Source organism: Aquila chrysaetos, chromosome 6 (genome assembly GCF_900496995.4).
Source record: "Aquila chrysaetos chrysaetos chromosome 6, bAquChr1.4, whole genome shotgun sequence".
NCBI lineage: Eukaryota > Metazoa > Chordata > Aves > Accipitriformes > Accipitridae > Aquila > Aquila chrysaetos.
This window is the reverse complement of record NC_044009.1, coordinates 37035435-37055380: the sequence shown is the minus strand read 5'-3', so window position 1 is coordinate 37055380 and position 19946 is coordinate 37035435. Positions and strand designations below refer to the sequence as shown.

Genomic DNA, 19946 nt, shown 5'->3' with positions numbered 1-19946 from the left:
CTTTGCAGCCAGTACTCCTCTCCGTTCCCAGCTACTGCGTGCCTGGCTTCTCCTTTCACAGGGAAACACAAGCATCTTCCAGCGCAGGTGCTGGCAAAGGGGCTTGCAGGTAACCTCCCCTGTCTCTGGGGGCATGAAGGACCTTTGTGCTTCCTGGAAGGCATTTCAGTCGCCCCATGCGTTGCATACAGGCTTCCTGAGCTGGGCTTTTCTGTTGTTCAGGCCACCTGGAAGGATGTGCCAGAGGAGGCTCGCAGCATGATTGTTTGTGAGCGGTAGCTGGCACTAGCGCAGCCTGTGCTGGGTGGATGGAGGGGGACATGGGGGCTGTGTTTTGATTCTGCTTTTCCTGTTTGTTGTAACTTGGCAGGAGCAAAGTTTCAGAGACTGCAGGGGCAGCAAGATCCTTTTTCTCTTCTTTCTTTTCTCCCTGGCATGTACTGCAACACCTTCCACCAGTATCTGATTTTTTTTGGGGGGGGGGGAGGATGACAGAGAGAGTAGGAGGAAAGGATTGGTGTGTCGAGGCTCTGCAGCTTTGGAGCACATAAACCAGAATATTTTCGATGGGGTTCATTGTCTAGAGGGGAGACTTTCTCAAAAGCAGCCCCCAGCATGTGAGCATCTGTCACAGGGGCTTTTGTTCCTGCTTCAGGTGGGATTTCAGTGGAAAAAATTTTAAAAAGGAAGCAGGAAAAAACCAAACCCCAAATGCACAAAACCCTCTCCCCAAGGCCTTGTTCAGAAAATGGAGATAAAGCAGCAATAAAGTCAAGTGCTCAATTAAGCCAGATGTACGTGCTTTAAAGCACTAACAGATGTGGCAACAGTGGCTGTAATGAAGTGGAGTTTTATGGACCAAGTTCGATGGAGGCGGGTGCGTGTGCCTGTTGCTTCCTGACGGGAATGGCACAGCAGCGCTTTTGTTCTGGGGGCTGATGAAAGCCTCAGAGGGTCTGTGGGTGCTCTGGGCTGATGTTTCCCGCTGTCTCCTCGGCTCCTGCCCCCTTGCCCCTGGGATGGCTGCGGTTACAGCGCTTTTCAGTTGCGGTGGTCTGTCTGAGAGCAGTGAGGGTGGGTTAATTATAGCACTCCAGGGCAATTTATCTAATGACAGCCTCCCACCTTAGTGCTCCTGGGAGGTTGCGGTGGCCTCCTTGATGTGCTCCTTCTCCAGACCCTATGCCTGGGGAGTTACATGCCCTTAAATGACTGCCACATTTTGTTTGCAAATTTGAGGGTTCAAAAATGCAGCAGAAAGCTGAGATGCTTTCAGCTGCAAGAAGATGGATAAAGGCCAGGTGAAACCTGTTATTCATATGCTGTACGATGCCTGCAATGTACAGTGTGAATGATGCTTGCTGGAGAGCAGCTGGCTGGGTTTTGACTGGGGAGGCTCGCCTGGGCCAGGCTTAGACCATGCATGTGCAGGGATGGTTTGGAGAAGGACACAAGCCAGCTGAAGCTGTCCAGCATTTTGGGGTAAACTCCATGTGAATGTCAATCCTTCCTGAAGCCAGGGGGTTCCCTGGTATTTTCTTGCAGAAGCTCAGTGTTTTAACTATTTGACTTGGTAACACAGGCATGGGTGGTGTGCTCTAACTTGGGGACCCCCCCCCCTCCACGTACCAGCAGCTCCCCCTTTTAAAGGGCTCTTTGCCACAAGCCTGGGTATCTTCCAAGCCTTTAGGTGGTAGCCAGATCCTCCCACCAGGAAAGGGGTGCTGTGTAGATCAGGTGCACAGCAAACACGCCAGGGCACTTGGTGCTGAGCATCCTGGCTGGACGTACATGAAGTGCTTTCTGGAGCTGTTTGAGTGGAAAGCTGACTGTTGCACATCTGAGCTTTCCTTCCAGTGGTTTAGCTGGCTTATCACATCTGTCTCCATCGCTCTGTGTTTTGTGGTGGTCTGTTTTTTAAGCTTTGCAATGCCTCCCTCCTCCTTGGGAATGCAGCTGACTGATGTTCCCCTTTCTTTTCTTCCTTCCTCTACCACAGTTTTATGACTCTGTCTTCCTGCCTTTTGCTCAGCGGGAGTCTGCATACTCCTGAGGTTGGAGCTTGGGCAACTTCATGGGTGGCCCAAAATACAGAGTCGTTTGCAAAGTGAGATCCAGCCCCTTTTTCTATAAAGGCAAGAGACCAAAGCAATGACAGCAGAGCAAAGCAGCATGCTGCCTTGCACTGCTTCCCTCCCACCTGTGTGAGAGGAAAATTCCCCTTCTGAAGGCCAAGTGACATTTATCTGGCCAGGCTGTAGGCTCTGGAGGGTGGAAGTCACTGAAGGACCATGAAGGTAACTTGCATTACTTGCATGTGCATGGCTGTCGTATGCCACAAACAGTTATTACAGATCAGGTGATCTGCAGTAAATTGCTGACTTCTGGTAGCCTGTCCCTGAGTCTGAGCCCTTCATGGCGTTGCTGCATGTGTGTGCATGTCATTCAGCAGTGGGACAAATTCACAAGTCTTAATTTTGGCAAAACTCCTGTTTATTTCAATAGCAGTATTGTATCAATAAAGACTTCATGCCTAGAGAGGGGCAGTTGACTTAGTAAGTGCGCATAGTAAGATACATAGTAAATGTGCATAATAAATATACATGCCAGGCCAGGTTCAGTCCCTTCTCATGGTGTACTCTAACACGAGGGTTCAAATTCAGCTCTGCCCTTACCTCAGAGAAGGTTAAAACAAGGGTTAAAGAAATCCAGCAATGTAACTGCAAAACTAAGTGGAATACTGCCCTAAGAACAGATGAACAAAGTGTTTTGACATAACCTGAAACAATTGCAATGGTGTTTAGCTTGAACATCAAATGAAAAAAACAGAATCTGTGAACAGCTCAACTTAAGGCTTAAATGTAGGATATGGCAACTTGGTAATAGGCCCCATGAGGAGGGAAGGATAATGTATGTGAGTGCTGGAGGCAGCTGGGAGATGCTGGTGGGCAGAAGAGACTCACAACTAAATTACAGCAGCTACTGCCTCTTTCCACCTACACTTCAGTATTCTGGTTTTATTTGGAGGCTTGTGCTTTGTCCCTGGGGCATGCAGGTTCCTGGGGAAAAAGCAGATGCAGGATTGCCTTCAAAGGCTGGTGCTTGGCTAGAGGGGTGCATGGGGACAGTAGGTCCAGCAGACCTTGAGGTGACACTGGTGGTAATTGCCATTGGGCTCTGGCAGGGTTTCTGAGGAGAAGGTAGGAAGGAATTACTGGAATAATAGTGCATTTTGAAAAAGGCAGACTTTGAGGAAATGCACAATGAGATTTGGGTGGGTGGTGAGGGGAGCCCTGGACTGAGCTGCTGTCTGGAAAATTGACTGTGGAAAAGTGAGATGTTATTTAAAAACTAATAATACAAATGGCTGAACTTCATTCCATTTGCATGCAATAGTCATAATAACCAGAGAAGCCAATGTGTCTGAGAAGGGAGTGGAGCAATACCGGAGATAGGCGAGAGACAGCTCTTGCAGGCAGGGTGGGGCACTGCTCTGACCTTTTGGGGGTTTTAAGTATTTTTTGCCTTACTTCTAGTATTTTTGTCCTGGTTCTGAAGCTTTTGCACCTTTCTGTAGGGCGGAAGGTCAGAATTCTGGGAAAGCTGCGTGCAGAGTGGCCAAAAGTTGTGCAGAAATACCCTGCTGTAGGCTCCTCTGGTTGTGCCCTGTCCAGAGCCACTTCCCCACCAGCTGTTGATCTTGATGGGGGTTGTGAACAGGCACCAAAGGGCACAGCTGGGCTTCCAGAGCCAGAGGACATCTTTCTGGTGAGCTAAGCCATCCTTGAGGAGCCAGAACAGGCAGAGGGCATTGCCAGAAACAACCCCGAGACTATCTTCCCTAGCTTCTCATATGATAAAGACCACAAAATTTCCCTCAGCCACCTGTCCTTGGAGCAAGATGTCTTGTATTTGGCTAAAGCACCCTATCCAAGAGACATGTTATGTGGGTTTGAAGACTCCAATGGACAGATGTGAGCATTTCCTCCAGTAGCACATCTTTCCTTGGTGCAGGTTCAAATTGATTTTTGACAGTCTGTCTCCAGCTAACTTGGTCTTTGCTTGTCACTGCCTGCACCTAGGAAGACAATCATCTTAAAATAGGAGAAGAGTCTGAACAGGTCCTGTATATTATACTTTTTCAAAAAATGTGTGAGGGAGGCAGAAATGTTTAGTGTGAATTCGGAGAAGAGTTTCTTGTTTGTGATTCTGTGTCCATCAATCATCAGTCCTTCATCAGCCTGTTCTGGTGGGCTGCAGAGTGTCACACCTGGGAATCAGCCTTGTTAAGAGTCACAGCTGCTGTGACTCTGCCAGCCTCTGGCTCCCCTGCAGGAAAGAGGTGCAGCATCCCAATGCCAAACAGAGATCATCTGGATAATAATTAACATGCAGGCACCTTCATGGAGGCTGCAGTAAGGAAAGCTCTTCTGTGCTTTTCCTAAAGCAAACGGGGGAAATAAAGGTAATTCAAACACAGCAATAAAACCCATAGGAAATGAATGACATGGTTTTGTGGTCTGGTTTTCATTCTGGAAATTTATAGGAACTGAGGATTTAGGAGCCGAGCTTATACTAGAAGTTGGTGCAGGATTTTTGGGGTGGCTCGGTCGCTGAAGACCACACAGACACATGTGAGTGACCGGGGAAGGAGAGCAGAGACTTGGCCTGATAAGGTTAATGGCTTGTTTTACTCAGGCATAAGCCCCTAATGGCTAAGTAGCCACTACTCTGGATTTTACAGATGGGGTCAAGGTCAAATCGGGAAGCTGCAGTGCAATTAATTTAAGCTTGGAAGTGTTTTCAAGTTAATTCATTTGGTTCTGCTGGGAGTGTTGCAGCTTTGCAGAGGGCTAATCAGAGAAGTGTGTTGAAAGGGCTGAGATATGGTTCACTAACAAGGGGGAATGCTTTTATAGTGGCAGGGAGCTTGGAGAGCCTCACTCAGCGAAACTTTCCCAACATGTTAAGGTCTTTCCCCTGAGCAAGCTGCCTTCATGCACATTGACGTTAACCACATGTGCAAACCCACTGCCATCAGCCACAAGATGAGACCCTCTGGCTCCTCAGCCTCAGCTTTTAGGTGAGTCTGGAGAGTCTCTGCTGTACGTGGGCACTGGGATGCTCAGCAGCCCCATGCTCGGGGGAAGAAGTGGGTCAAAGAAAAGCAGGATTGCAAGTGGAAGTTGGGTAAATGAGGGGACTTGAAGCGTTCCCCTGCGTTTTTGAGGGACCTGAACAGCGTTTTCCCTTATCATTCTTGGCACGCAGCGAACAGCTGGCGCGGGAGGGAACAGGATGTTGCAAACGACACTTGCAGGCTCGCTGTTGGCAGGAGGAGGGCTGGACCAGACCTTCCCCAGCGGTGGTTTGTGCTCCGCTGGGTCCGCACAGAGTGGGCTGGTGATGTGCTACACGGCCCATCAGTCAAATTGTTTTGAAAGAAATCTAACAAAACAAACCCTGCTATTTTATCTCTCTTCAGCCTGGCTGCACATTTCCATGAAATGGTGGAAACTTACTATTTTTGAGAATGGTGTTCCTGTTTGAGATGTAGTTGGCATTTGCTGATGTGTTTGTAGATATATTGGGAGGTGGAGGAGGACTAATAGGAGACAGGCAGTCATGCAAACACATGCACATGCAGAAACACATAGAGGCAGGCTGTGTTATTGCACAAGCCCTGTATCCTTGGGAAACCAGTCTACAAACATGATTTAAAATAAAAAAAAAAAGTATGTTTGAAGTAAAGCCCAGGGGAGGGGACATCTCAGTCCCTCTTCTTCCCTCATCTGACATCAGCTGCATTTCACTATCGCTTCTGTGCTTGCTCCAGGGTGCCAGAGGATTTTGTGTGTGATGGGGCACAGGTGCACTATAGGGCACTGCACAGTGGGTAGGAGGTTTTTCTCTGGCTTTGGACCTAGGTGGATGGAGGAGGGAAAGTTGCTCTCTCCAGCCACCAGGAATGGGCAGAGAAAAGAGAGCGAAGCAGGCTGCTGAAAGCTGCGCTGCCCCGAGTCAATGTCCCTGGCGCTTTGGAGGAGCATAAAGCATTTCCTGCAGGACGCCTGAACCAAAGGAAGGCACTGGGTGCCCCTTGGATCACCTCTCGGTGCCAGCCACTCAGGGCAGGGAGAGGAGCTTGCTAAGCAACCCCTGGCCAGAACATGCCGTTCCCTCCCTAGTCCTGCCCTCCCTGCTGGTAGAGATGGGCTGAAAAGATCTCACAGCAAAAATAAAGGGTGTTTGCAGAGCCCCCGGGGCTCTCAGCCCCAGGGGATCCGAGTGCTTTGTGGACAGCTTATCAGAGAGGTAAAACGAGCTCTTGGAGACCGATGCAGGAATTTTCTGGCCGTGGTGTGCAATTGCCTTGCTGTTACTGAGCAAGCTGGTGTGATGAAATAACCCTGGGGAGTGCAGACAGGCAGAGGATCCTGGGAACCCACCCTGAGGAGCATCTTGGCAGGTGGAGAGATGCTCTGAGCTGATCTCCATCTCTGTGTCTCATGGGAGCCCATGGTTCCGAGATATTTGGGAGACCAGCCTTCCTGCCAGCCCTCCCAGAAACTGGGTGGCACAGACACCCCTGGGCTGCCCAGGAATGCTGGCTGTGTGTCCTCTGCAACCAAATCAAGTGCTTGAACATCCACGTTACCTGTGCAGAACTGGATGAGGCTAAGCAGAACAGGCTCCTGGCTGGGGACAGGGGACCAGGAGGAGGTATGGGGGGGGGGGGGGGGTCGTCCCTGTAGTCAAATCCAGAAAGGGATCATGCATGACTTCTCCCCAGTTAGGCCTGTCAACGGGTATTAAACCCGGTCTAGTCGGTATTAAACCTAGTCTAGATGCAACCTTTGGCTCCTGAACTGCTGATTGCCAGGAGGAGAGCTGGGGAGGGATTGCCCTATAATCGTGTCCTTTATTCTGCTCCTCCCGAGTATCCACGGCTGGTCTCCGAGAGAGTCGTTGTCATGGGGCAGGGGGGCTTCTTCTCTGCTGTACCTCCCTTCTGCATCCCTTCTCCTCCCGTCACCTCCTCTCCTACATGGCCCATTGCTCATGCTCCCTTTGTGGTGTTTCCCAGTCGGGCTTTTTTTTTTTTTTTTTTTTTTTTTTATGCGAAGTGAAGAGTGAAACTTGAGTGGCTGCTTTGGTTTCGTCTGTCTCTGGAGAGCTGCATCCAGCCCAGCTTGATTACACCTGGGGCCAGACCATGTAGCAGTGCCCCTGCATTTCCCTTCTGCCGCCTGCTGAGCGCTGACAGATGCTGTGCTGTGGCTCAGTGCTTTTGCAGTTTGGCAGCGGTAATCAGCAAACCCTGGGTCCTTTTTGGGGTAGGGAGGGCCTGGGGGGGACTTTGTTCTTGGCAGCTCCTGCTGTGAGGAAATTGCAATGCCGGTATAATCCCTGCTGGCAAACATTTTCTGAGGTATCCGCGCTCCAGGTCAACAACACCCACACTGGAGCTATTGCACAGGAACCTTCGCCCAGGGCTCTCCTAGAAATACTTTGCAGAGTGATGAGGCAGAGGTCACCGGGGCTGTGGTCAGGGTTTGTCTGCTCTTTCCCCACCTTCTTGCAAGTAATTTTCAGGCCATGGCTGTTGTGCATGTTAAAGGTCAGGTTTAAAGGCCGTATCAGCTCTCAGGCTGCAAAGGACAAGTGCTGTGGGAGGGAGATGTAAGCCCCGTCCAGCCCAGGACATGGACAGGACCTGAGGCTAGCAGGGCTCCGGGCAGGGCGTTGAAGGCCACTTGGATGAAACTTTCTGTGGGTCTGGGACCTTAATCAGCACTTAAACACTGTGCAAACACCCCAGGCAGATAAGCAAATGCATGTGAAACCTCTGCGAAAGCTGTCATCGAAGGAAAGCAAGTGCAGAGAGGGAGCAGTGCTGGAGAAGGCGCCTGTGGTCCTTGGCATGGTGCGTGCTCCCCGTGATACAGGCTGGCCCTCTCGTGCTAAGTGAGTGCTACTGGCTTGATCCCGTCCTGCAGCCCAGATATGCTTCGGGGCTCTTCAAAGGGATAAAGATGTATTTTTAACTTCAGACAGCTGACTTTTTTTCTGTGGTGCTTTTTTCTTCTTGTAGCTCTGGAAGTGGCAGGTTGTTTTTAAGCCCCTCTGTTTCTCAACTGTCTCAGCAGAGGTGCCTAGACATCTCGGACCAGATTCCCGAAAATTTCAGTGCTGGAAATTGGTAGCCGTATTTGAAAATGTTGGCGAGACTGTACAGCTCCCTACAGATGTTAGCTGATGGCTATTTGAACACGCTTTCACCTTGGCCAAGTCCTCACCCCATTGAAGCCAATGGGAATTTTCCTTGAAAAAGGCCATAAAGAAATCATTTTCTTGGCATGGAGAGAGGTGTTTCATGGGTTCCACATAAGTGTTCAGGAGAACTTCAGCTATCTGCTTTGATTCCTGCCACGCTTGTCCCGCCCTGCACAAAGCTCTCTACCTTTTGATCCAAAATAGCACAGGAGATGTTTTCCACATGCCATAGGAAAATGGAAGAACTATAAAACATAATTGTTTTGGAGTTTGGCACCTCTCCGTTCACAGTTATATTTAGTGTGAATTGAAATTGGTCAGCAAAAGGGCATTTGCCAAGATGACAAACAAATTAGGATTGTATATCTGAGGCGATTGCATACCTGCCCATCCCATGCCGGTAGGTTGGCGGGTGGCTTAGCTGGTTCATGGGTAGTCATAAGCAAGTATGCACAACTCCCTTCTGGGCAGTGTTAAAAAGCATTATCTGGCTGTAAAAGGCATTGTTTGGCTCACGGCATGCTCTGTGTTCTCCTGACCTGATTCCTGATGTCTCCACTCTTGTTATTGCTACCCGGCCCATTTGCTCTTTGCAATGTGGTCTATCACACCTGATGCTCAGCCTTCTCCCATGCGTGCAGCTTGTCCGTGAAGGAAACGCTGGTGCTTTGCACGTGGGGCCAACCTCTTCTGTTCCATCTCCCTTCCCCATTGATGGAGCCATCCCTGCAAGCCCCAGGTCAGGAGAGCTCCTCCTTAGAGCAGCACTGGATTTGGGAGAGGGAAAAGCTGTGATGGGGCTCTGGTATCAGCCCCAGGTGGATCAGTCCAGCTTGGCAGCAGGGTGAAGGTATAGCTCACCGTGGCTGGCTTGGCCTTGGAGAGAAGAGCTTGCAGTTGATAGCAGCTAGACCTTCCTGGCCTCTGCTCCAGGCTTGCTCCTGTGATGGTGCCCAGGGAGCCAAGACCAATCTCTCCTGTCCCTGGGTGTGTTCATGCACATGGGCTTGCACACTCTGCTCCCATCAGTGGTTTTCTTTGGGCTGATATTTGTTAGCATTGGAAAGTGAGAAAAATGAGCGAAAATATTATCAGAAGCAGGTTTTGTGAATGAATCAGCCGACAAGAGGCTTACCAGCTCGCCTTCATTTACTAGCACAGTGCTTATTTGGGCAGATGTCTATATATTTTAGTTGGAGGCAGGAAGGAGCGAGAATCGATGGGGGAAGGCGCCGCTTCCAGTTCGCTGCTTTTCCATCAGTTTGTACCATTGGTTTTCTGAATTAAGCAGGGCACTTCAATGTGTCTGAGATGCTGCCCTGCTGCTGCACTGGTTCTGCTGTTGTTGACAGCTTGGTGGGACACCAAGGAGAGGAGCACAAAAGACGTTGGAAGGCTAAACCCCTCCTGAGCAGCTCGTTGAGGATCAGAGTCTGGCCGGCATTGCCCGTCTCTTGCATGGTGCTTTTTCATTTGATCCCGTCTGAAGGCGGCTTCATGGCCTTCTCTTGTCTCACTATGTGTTTCTAATTAACGGGGAGACTGGTGTATAAACAGAAGATTCCTGCTCAAAATATTCCTTGTCCAGCTCCTAGGATGACAGCCAGATGGCAATCGCCAGGCAGCAGCCCAGACTTTGAGCTCGCCCATCTGGCTATCAAACCTGGTCCCAGTTCTCATCTGGAACCAGTATTGAGGAAAGTCATGGACTATGCCAGATTGGTTTTGCCCCGTGTTTGCTTTTCAGTTGCTACCTAAGCAGCTAAAAACCTGCAGACCAAACGCATCTAGTATTTCTGGGAAGTGGGACGATCCCGGTATTGGGAGATCTGAGGCCAAAATGGTGAGGAAGTTCAAAAAGATATTGGACAAATCCATTGAGGGATGGGTCTGTTGGTGGCTTTTAAATCCTGTAGGTCAGATACACTCTCCAGCCATGCAAGTGCTTTTACTGCTGGTCTGCAGCATGGATTGGGAATGGTCCTTCTGATGTGTATACCTAAGCAGCTGCTGATGGTCTCTTGTGGACGGCATGCTGGGCTGGGGTGGCTCTTTGATCCAGCCCACTTGAGCCGTTCTCTTGCCATCAGTCTGCAGGCAGCCACACATTTGCTGAGTAAGTTCAGACAAAACTCTTCTTGCAGTTTCTCTTGTGTGAGCCTGGGGTTGTAACACCTGAAAAGAGCTTGAAAAGCTGTGGCAGAAATAAAACACTCACTATTATGATTTTTCACACTCTGTCATGACAGTAGAGCTATGCCCTGATAAAACATGCAGCTTCTGAAAAGGAAATGTTAAAATCTGTAAATGCTCTCCGTGCTTGGTCTTTCAAGTAGCAGGAGAGCGCCATAAATTAAGCATTATTACACAAGCTAAAGCATTGCTTGCCCTCCGTTGTGCACAGTTTGATGTGATTTCTTTACTTCTATATAAGTGCCTGAGTTCCGGAGTGCTGGAAAGCTGAAATCAGAGGTGCCGGAGAGAATGCTGATGTTGGGAGGCTGGGTGCTACAGTTCCTCTTTGGCCTATGCTAAAAGACATCTACGTTTGCCACCATTGTAGGACCAGAGTGGCCTAGTCTGTCACTGGTGTGGAACCTGGGGAGCTGCTAAAGAGCTCCTATAAACAGAGATAGATACAGAGACATACTTGGCCTGGGTTATTGTGGTGAGAGGTGATGTGTGTGCATGGGTTGAATCAAAATTTGGGCTGGAAAGGACCTCTGGAGGTCTTGGTCCAAGCCCCTGCTTAAAGCAGGGCCAGCTTCAATGTTAGATCCAGCTACAGTTTTAAATGTGCTTGCTCAGCCAGATCAGACCAAGCACCGAGGAGGAGTCGGCTGTCACCTTCTGGGCTTCTGGAGCAAGCAGGAGGAATTGAGATCTGTCCTCATTGCCACCGCAAAGTCCAAAGGGACTGGTGTCTGCAGCATCGCGACCATTGTGTCCTACTTTGGCAGGGATTGCTCTCAGAAACGGCACCCAGTGAACTGGGAAAATGAACAAAGCAGAGTGTGGAGGAGGTGGAAAAATTCCAGTGTTTATCCCCAGATTTCTGCTAACTGATTTTGAAATGGCTGAGTTAGCTGGGGGCCGTGTGGCTTGCAGCAGTGGCAGAGTTGGGCCCAGGACATGTGGGGCTGTTCCACGGTCAGCAGAAGTGGCCAAATGCAGAAGTAGGTAGAAGCTAGATGAGTAATGCGCTGTATGACAAACGATGTGAAAGACGATACGGCAAGGACGATCACTGAAATGGCAGGATCTCTGAGGGAAATTAGGGTGGCCATAAAACAGAGGCAAGGTATTTTTGAAAGCAGGCCTGAGAATTTATTTTAGCACATTAATATTGAGTAAGTATTCCTGGAGATACTCTGGGGGATGATAGATGGACTCAAGGTATTGTTACTAATCACTGTGGTTTTAAGTTTTGGAGCCGAAGTACACTTGGCATCCCTAACCCAACTGGACTTCTGATGGGAAAATTACATTCTTCGGGAAGTAATTTAGAAGGTCAAAGAAAAACCAGAAAGAACTTCTCCAGCAGCGATTTCCCCTGCTCTCTAAACTGTCTTTTAGTGTGGTAATAACTCCAGAATGAAAGGATCTATTCTCACCTTCCAGATGAAAGGGCTAATGCAATTTAAAATTTTTGCATGCAAAGATTTTATGGCTTGGTAACCGGCCATGCTTGAAAGCGATCCAGGATGGGATGAACATGTGAGAGAGCACCTGGCTGAGCTTGACCCTTTCCTTGTCTGCCCTGTCTCCTGCAGATAATGGTGATGACCGGTCCGAGAGCATCCTTGCTGAGAACCATGTGGATGGCACCGCAGGGATCCTGAGTGGAGCCGGTGGGAGGAAGCCCATGAAGACAGGCATGAAGGAGCTGGCGGTTATGAGGGAGAAGGTGAACGAGCAGCAGCGGCAGATGGGCAAAGTCGGCAAGCCCCATCACAACCACGAGGACTCAAAGAAGTCACGGCTGTCGACGGGCAGGGTGAGAGGGCAGGGGGGCATGGGGAGCTAACGGAGGCAGCTGTGGGCTCGCCAGGAAGCACTGAACGCAAAGCCTTAGTGACATCTGCAACATACTGTCTTAGGAAAAAAAAAAAAAGAGAAAGAAAAAGGGGGGAGAAGAAAAAAAGGAAAAGCAAATGTTTGCTTTGGCCTGAAGCTGGGGCTGAACACACCATCTGATGAACTTTGATGTGCTGGCGAGGAGGTGTTATTTTCATTGCAGCTTCACCTCCTGACAGCAGGGCTGGGGAAAGGGGGTCCCGCTGGCTTGACACCTACCTCCGCAGGGGTGTGAGCGTGCCCTTTGCCCATGGACCAGCTTTCTCACACCCTTTTTCCAGAAGCAATTGCCAGGGATGGCCCAAGGGGATTTGGCGGGGGGGGGGGGGGCGGCTGCCTGCCTGCTGCAGGGTAGCACCAGTCCAGGTTGAGGGGGAGGCCCAGAGGCCCCGAGGATGGGCTGTGGGGCTGTCACATAGCAGGGAGAGCGACTGGAGTCCTCCCTGCCTCTTCTCGCTCTCTGTCCTCCAGTCCTTGGCCGTGGTTTCCCTCTAGTGGGCAGCTTGGTCAAGGCAGCTAGATGGGATGGGGATGGAAAGCCACCCCAAAAGGTCCGTAATACATATCTCTATAAACATATAAGGTATTTATATCTGGGGAGCGTAGAGACAGAAAGGGGCTTTAAAAGAGAGCCCTCGTCCCCTCCAAGAACAGGCAAAGGTTCAAAATAAGGTGCGGGCACCATCAACTTAGAGAGCTCCCACACTACTGCTGCTCCTTCAGGGGAAAAAAACCCAGCAACTGCAGAAGCGGAGAGGTGTGGACTCGCTCTGGCTCACATCAGGCATAATTCAACCAGACTGCCTTGGCTGGGAGTCCTGGCTTGGGGCTGCTGTGGAGCAAGAGGGATGCCTCCAGAGGCTGGCTTTGCTGGGCGCTCGCATTCCCAGGGCTTCCCCTCCACTCCCATGGGGTCTCACATGCTTTGTGTTGCACTTCTGGGCCAAAACTGCATCACAGGTGTGGGAACTGGACTATGCTCACAGAAACCCTCCTGGTCTGTCTGGATGAGTCCTGCTTCATATCACTTGTCACCACCAGTGGGACCCATGGGAGCATCTGTGAGGCTTCTCCTCCTCTGTGTCTCCAGGGCCTGTGACCTGGTGTCATGTTGGCTCTTGGCCACGCGAGCCATATGGGAGAGATGTGCATGTCTCCCTGTGTGGATCTCCACACATCGGCAAGTGTGGACATGCAGCACTCTGATTTTGGCTGCCTGCAGGTGAAGTCGGCAGTGGGACCCAGTAGCAAACCTGTGTCACGAGGAGGTGCACATAGGTGTTCATCCCTACTGGTGTTTCTGCTGTCCAGAGTGTTGACATTGAATGGTCCTATTGCCCTGATTTTTTTTGGCTTTGTTTTCTGCTTTCTGGGCTCTTTGCAGACCCCTTGTCAGCAGGAGCTGGATCAGGTCCTGGAACGCATCTCCACTATGCGGCTGCCAGATGAGCGAGGTCCCCTGGAGCACCTCTACTCCCTCCACATCCCCAACTGCGACAAGCACGGCTTGTACAATCTCAAACAGGTAAGTGGGGAGAGCCAGAGCCCTGGGGCTGGCTGCACTCGCAGCAGCAGCCATCGGCTCAGCGCGCGTCCCCACCGTGTGCAGCCACAGAGGACATGCACAGCGCAGGGCTGGGCTGATGTCACGCGCATGGTGTGAGGTGTAGGGTAAACAGCAAATATCACACATGGCATGGACAGGTTTAGTAACACCCAGGTGCATCTACAGTCATGGGCTAGCAAGTGGAGATGCAAGACCCATTTCCACATGTGGCTGTCGGCAGCCCAGAGATGGAGAATCTGTTTAGTTCAGAGTCCCTTCTTCCCTGCGAGAGCTGCTTATCTGTCCAGGTCTGTTTTCATGTGCTTTGAGCCAGGTCTTGTCCTGGCTGGGCCCTGCTAGAGGGGAGAAGCAGGGAGGGGCTGCATGCTGGCCAGTCTTGCAGGTGAAGCAGAAAGCACTGCTCCTGGGGTCAGGAAGGTTTCTAGCACACTTTACTGGTTTTCCTCCAGTAATCGAGGCTGGTCCTACAGCTCCGGGAGGCATTCCTTCCAGGCGAGGTGGGTGTTGGGGTGCAGCATGCTTCTGAAAGTATTTATGGGACCCAAAAGGACTCAAATGACTCAATGTGTGTCTGAATTCCGACTTCTTGACTACATTCATGCAAAACCAGCAGGTGTCAGCAGATGAGGCGTGGGGAAAAAAATACGAGGGAAAACCTCTTAGGCAGCAAAACACCAGCTTGTCCAGGGTTGACTGGCAGCTATGGGTGAATAGTACCTGGATGTGAGCACCTGTTATAGCTATGTGTAGCTGAGCCTTTGGAGGGGACCCCAGAAAACCTGCTGTTTTCATGGCTAAGCCTTTTTCTCAGGGCTACTTCTACACCTTGATCAGGAGCATTAAAAAAAAAAAAGTAGGATGCTCTGAGATAATCTCCCTCCATCCCTTCTCTTCCCTGTCCCACCTGGACCCTTGCCCTCCACCTCCCCCTGAAGAGCCCCATGGGCTGGCTGGATCCCCCAGCATGAGCACACTTGGAAGGAGTGGATGGAGCAGAGCTGGCGAATTCCCTGTAAGGAGATGAGCTGTGTCTGGGGAACTAGCCTGGGCAATGCAATGATGCATCGTGTGCTACAAAAGAAAAGTCTCTGCTGCTCTTGTACCTGGGAAACAAGTTAGCCTGCACTGAAGGGTGCAGACGGGTGACACACTGGTCACTGCTGCAGAAAAAGAGAGGGGACAAAAACTGCTTTCTCTTCTTCCCCCACCCCCTGCCCTGGTTAAAGGCAAACAAGGCAAATGTGAAGTGATACCCATTTCCCTCTATCTGGGTTTCCAGAGTTGAGCATCAGCTCCTTTTCATTCGCTGGAAAGCAGATGCCAACAAAAGCATTCCCAGTTGCTCCCAGCTCCTGTGGGCCAGTGCTCGGGTGGAGGGTGCCTGGATGCACTCTCCTGCTGGGGAGGCTTTTTCTTTCTCTTTTTGTGGTTTTTATTCCCATGAACAAGGCTGCATTTTGACCTCAGTCCAGCTGCAGAAAATGGCTTGAATTCAGCTCTACTGAGTGCATGCGGAGACTGGCCTGCCGGAGTAACCTCTGCGTCTCCCACTACACTCTGTTCAGAGACGTATCTGCTGGGGATGGAGGGATGAGCTTCAGGTTCAAAGTGCCTGCAGCCCTTCCAGGGCAAGAAACTTCTCTCTAACCAGACCAGGCTGGGGGGGGGGACAGAGTCCAGGTCCAGATGCACCATGGTCCTTACCTCTGTTCTGAAACAGAGTGAAAGCCTGTTTGGAAACATGTTTGTGTCTGGCTGTGGGGGCCTTGCTCTCATGTTTCAGTTTGTTTAGCCCAAGTGGCAGGTGAGAAGAAGCTTACACAGCTCCTCTGTCAGTCTGTCTCATCCCTCTTCCCCCAGGGATTTTTGACTCTATGGATGCTTTCATCCACAGTTGACAGAGCGCGACGCATCTCAGGGACAGTTGTCCTCATGGTTCATTAAAATCGGCTTCTTGTCCCTGGCACAGCCCCTGGGAGAAGAGGTCCAGCCCTCAACCTGGGCTGCTGGAGCAGTGGTGCTGGTACAGCACAAACCCTGGGGTGTCTGAGTTACAGAATCCCTGAATCTTGCCTAAATCTAAACTAGTGCCAAATTGCTGGAGAAACCCTAGCTCTCCCTGTGTTTGGGCTGGTGGGGCTGGGAAGCGGGTTTTGTCCCCCTATTTCCTCAGCTGATGCCTGCCCTGTCCCTCTCCATGCAGTGCAAGATGTCAGTGAACGGGCAGCGTGGCGAGTGCTGGTGCGTGGACCCCATCCACGGGAAGGTGATCCAGGGTGCACCCACCATCCGCGGGGATCCTGAGTGCCACCTCTTCTACACAGCCCATGAGCAGGAGGACCGGGGAGCACATGCCCTGCGGAGCCAGTAGACGGACGTGATCCTGCTCGCTGGAGGCGGCTTGCCGTGGCCCCAGTGCTGGATTTTACATGGGTTTCAGCGTGTCTCTTTAGGCTCTGGAAGAGACTAGGGTTGGGTCCTGTGTGCTGCCCTCCTCCCCTGCTGCCCAGCTCCTGGGGAGGGGAGGGATAACAGGAGGGGAAGGGCGGTGGGGGGGTTGCAAGGAGAAGGGACTGCTTTCCTATAGTCTTTCACCCAACGTAAGCCAGAGAACTGGTGTTTTTTGCTCCTCGCCCTGCGGCCTTGCCCTCCCTGCTGCTTCGCGGCATCTTCCTACACCCTCCAGCACAGAGCGCCGTGTGCTCCCCGACACCTCCTGGGGACGAAACCCCTTGCCATGGGCAGGAGTGGGACAAAAAAACAAAGGAAAAACCCCACCCTTTCCCCCTCTTTCCCTCCCTTCCCCAAGACCAAAGACTGTAAATACTGTCGCCTGCCTCTTGCGTCCTGCCGGTCCCCTGCGCCCTAGCCCAGCCATCGGTCCTGGCATGGGATGCGGTGTGGGAGGGAGGGAAGGAGGAAAGTCCCTGGCTTCCCAGCTAGAACATGCTGGTGCGGTTGGGATGCATCCCCCAAGGAGGCATTAGTGAGGGAAAGGGCTAAGGATGAGACAGCTCCCCCCACCCCAAAACACCCCTGTGTGCTTCCCTTCCTAGCTGTGGGGCACAGCCAGCCTCACAGGGACCCGGTTCCAGCCGCTGCTCTGGGAGGAGGGGGCCTTTGGGTGATGGCGAAGCTAAATGCTTGATTTACTAGGGGATTTGAAGGGCTATTGCCCAGTATTTCTTAAGATCAGCTTATGCTGAGGGAGCTAAAGTGAACTTGCTGGGGCTGGGTGGAAGGATGCCTGTGTAGATTTAGAATAACAAGCCAGAGAGTCTCTCTCTCTCTCTCTCTCTCTCTCTCTCTCTCTCTCTCTCTCTCTCTCTCTCTCTCTCACATTCTTTCTTTGTTTCTAGATAAGAAAAAACCCATCTAAAACCTGCACTCCCAAGCAGCTGCCCTTGTCCCTCCATTTTTGCTTGGGACTGGACTGAGCATCTGCTATTCAACACACACTTCTTTTTTTTTGTAAGTGAATTACAGTATATATCTTGCTTTGTAAAGGCCCTGACACACATGCACCCCTCTGCCCACACACATTTGTATAGATTAAATCCAAGCGATTCCAGGCGCTCTGAGGAGAGATGTCTCTGCTGTTATTTCACCTGTCGATTTCTTTCTGTACAGAACACACCGAAGCTGAGAATAAATAACTTCCCCGTCGCCTAAGCAAGGAGATTTTATTATTTTCTACCCCCCGTTGTTTTTTTTAATATGGATACCATTTGCAGAGCAATTACAAAAATCCTCTCCTTACAGTAAAAGCCTCAGGTTTTCCTTAAATGAAATTAAGGTTGGGGGGGGGGAAGTAAAGCATCTCCCAGTTTCTGGAAATGCTTCTGAGTAGCAAACAGCCTCCAGATCCCAGGTCCTCTGCAGGGTTAGGTTGAATAGGGTGGAGGAAGCGGTTTCATCAGTGAGTGTGGGTGCTGGCTGGGAGCACCCTGTGCCTGCGTGGTGGGGGCCAGGCAGGAAAGCTACCTGACCGTGGCCTGCGGGGATGGGACCAGACCCTGGAGACTGCCAGCACACCCCAGAAACACCAAATGGTGCTGCAGAAACATCACATTGGTGTCCCTACTGGTGATACCCCCTCATCTGAGGACTTTGGTCCAGAGAAGGAAAAGCAAAAAGCCCAATGGGCTCTGGGGGAAGGGGAGCTCTGGAGAATTTTTTTGCAGCCCCCCCCCCCCCCCTTCTTGGCCCCACATTTCAGATCTCAAGTGGGAAGGGCACAGGTGGTCTCTGCAAATTAAGCCCTTCATGACTTTGCAGGGGTTTGGATGTGGCAGTGGAAGAGATAGGGAAAGGACCCCCTTTGGAAAGTCAGGGGTGGGGGTGTGTGCATGTGGATGTGTATGAGAGGGAGTGAGAGTGCATGAGAGAGAGAGAGAGAATACACACCTGCATGCAAAGCCAAGTAACTGTAAAAATTATGCTACCTGTTTTCTGTTAACATCTGAGGGTGTTCTGCTTTTTCATGTAAACCTTGCACATGCTGGCTCTCATCTGCAGTTTGTACTTTTTGGTTTGTTTAGGAATCAGGAAGTTTTCTTTTTTGTTTTTCTTTTTTTCTTTTGGAAAAGCTGAGCTGCATAAAGTTGGAATAAATTAAATGGGATGCCAGAAAACTGTCATCTTCCCCCTCCCCACTTCTCTGTTCATAGGACACATTTCTGGATGCATCACACGCAAATTTGGGCCTGTTCAGCTTTTGTGCTGGGGGTATTGTAAACACTAGGCCCAACAAGTGGCAACTGGAGTTGGGCTTTTCATCGTTACTGGTCCCAGTTCTATGAGCAGGGAGGAACGGGTGGCACTTGCCCACTGGCCTGCTACGTTCCTCCTCCACACATGGTACCTTGTGAGTTTGCAAAACGCAACTGTGCCCTCAAGTTCTCTCGAATGAGTGTCTGGCCAGCACATGTGCAGAGACCATCTCCCTGCCTGACAGCAGCTAGATTGGGTGGAAAAGGGTGGTTGTGTCCTGCTTTGCCAGGCAGAGAGGGTGGCAGCATGAATGCCCTGTCCAGGTCCAGCGTGATGCTCATGAAGCTCCCTGAGTTGCTGAGAGGCTGCATGAGAGCAGTGGTTTCCTGCTGCTTGAGCAGGGGAGCAGCTTTGCAAGGTCCCTCTTACCCGGTGCAGGGACCTCAGGGACCCTGGCAGATGCTTGGGCAAAGGCTACAGGAAGAAGGGAGCTCTGCTCTTTCCAGCTTCCCAACCTTGGTATTTCAGGGGCTTCTTGAGTTAGCAGTTGCATCTAACCATGCTGTTTGTTAGCCGGCAGATGGACATGTTCTCCATGAACATGTTCTCCCCGTCATCCAGGGTCCTTTAAGCATCTCGCTATGGTTGTGGTCTCCTCTGCACCCCATGCAAAGAGTTCCTTGGCTGAGCGGGGTGCTGCAGGGAGAAACTCTCCATGGGTTTCTATGGAGGAACCCTCCAAGGGCTCCCCCCTTTGCTTGCTCAAGGGGAGAAAAATTTGAGCCAGCCGAAAAGCTAGCCTTAGTGTTCCCATGCAAAGCCTTTGCCCAGAACAGGCTGCTGGGAAGGTGCAGGGGGGCCTGCGCTGCGTGTGGGATCAGGGCTTGGCTGAGCTGCTCAATTCACGGGGCTGTGGAGGCAGGTCCCTTGAAGGTCCTGCACCTTCTCCCAGGGTGAGAGGTGCTGCCTAAGGGAGCATGATGGCACAGCTCAGTGCTTGGAGCACCATGGGGAGGCAAAGAACAATAATAATAAAAAACCCACCAATGCACACTGCATTCAACTGCAGCCTTGAAGGAGAGGCCCTGTGTGGCCCCTGACTGCCAGCATTCAGGTAACTGCGGTTTCCCTTTGCCTTCCCCAAAGGAAGGCAAAACCACTGGGCTGCTTCCCCATTTGTTTTTTCCTACCCTGTGCCAGGACGTTGAGTGGGATCGACACATGCTGACAGACTGGGCAGTGGCGGGGAGCACGACAAAACTGTATGGGGACAGGAGCCAGTGAGTGCATGGGGCTGCAGGGAAGGCGGGGG

General features: G+C 51.2%; 1 protein-coding gene across 1 annotated transcript in view; it reads left to right on the top strand.

Annotated features, from left to right (window-relative positions):
* The window catches only part of IGFBP2 (insulin like growth factor binding protein 2), a 63722-nt gene extending 45163 nt beyond the window's left edge, over positions 1-18559 (top strand). Inside the window, exons 2-4 of the mRNA XM_030018815.2 lie at positions 12051-12274; positions 13739-13879; positions 16125-18559. Of these exons, the coding sequence (XP_029874675.1) occupies positions 12051-12274; positions 13739-13879; positions 16125-16292 (533 nt within the window). The 3' untranslated portion in view covers positions 16293-18559. The remainder of the gene's footprint in view (positions 1-12050; positions 12275-13738; positions 13880-16124) is intronic.
* The last annotated feature ends 1387 nt before the right edge of the window (positions 18560-19946 follow it).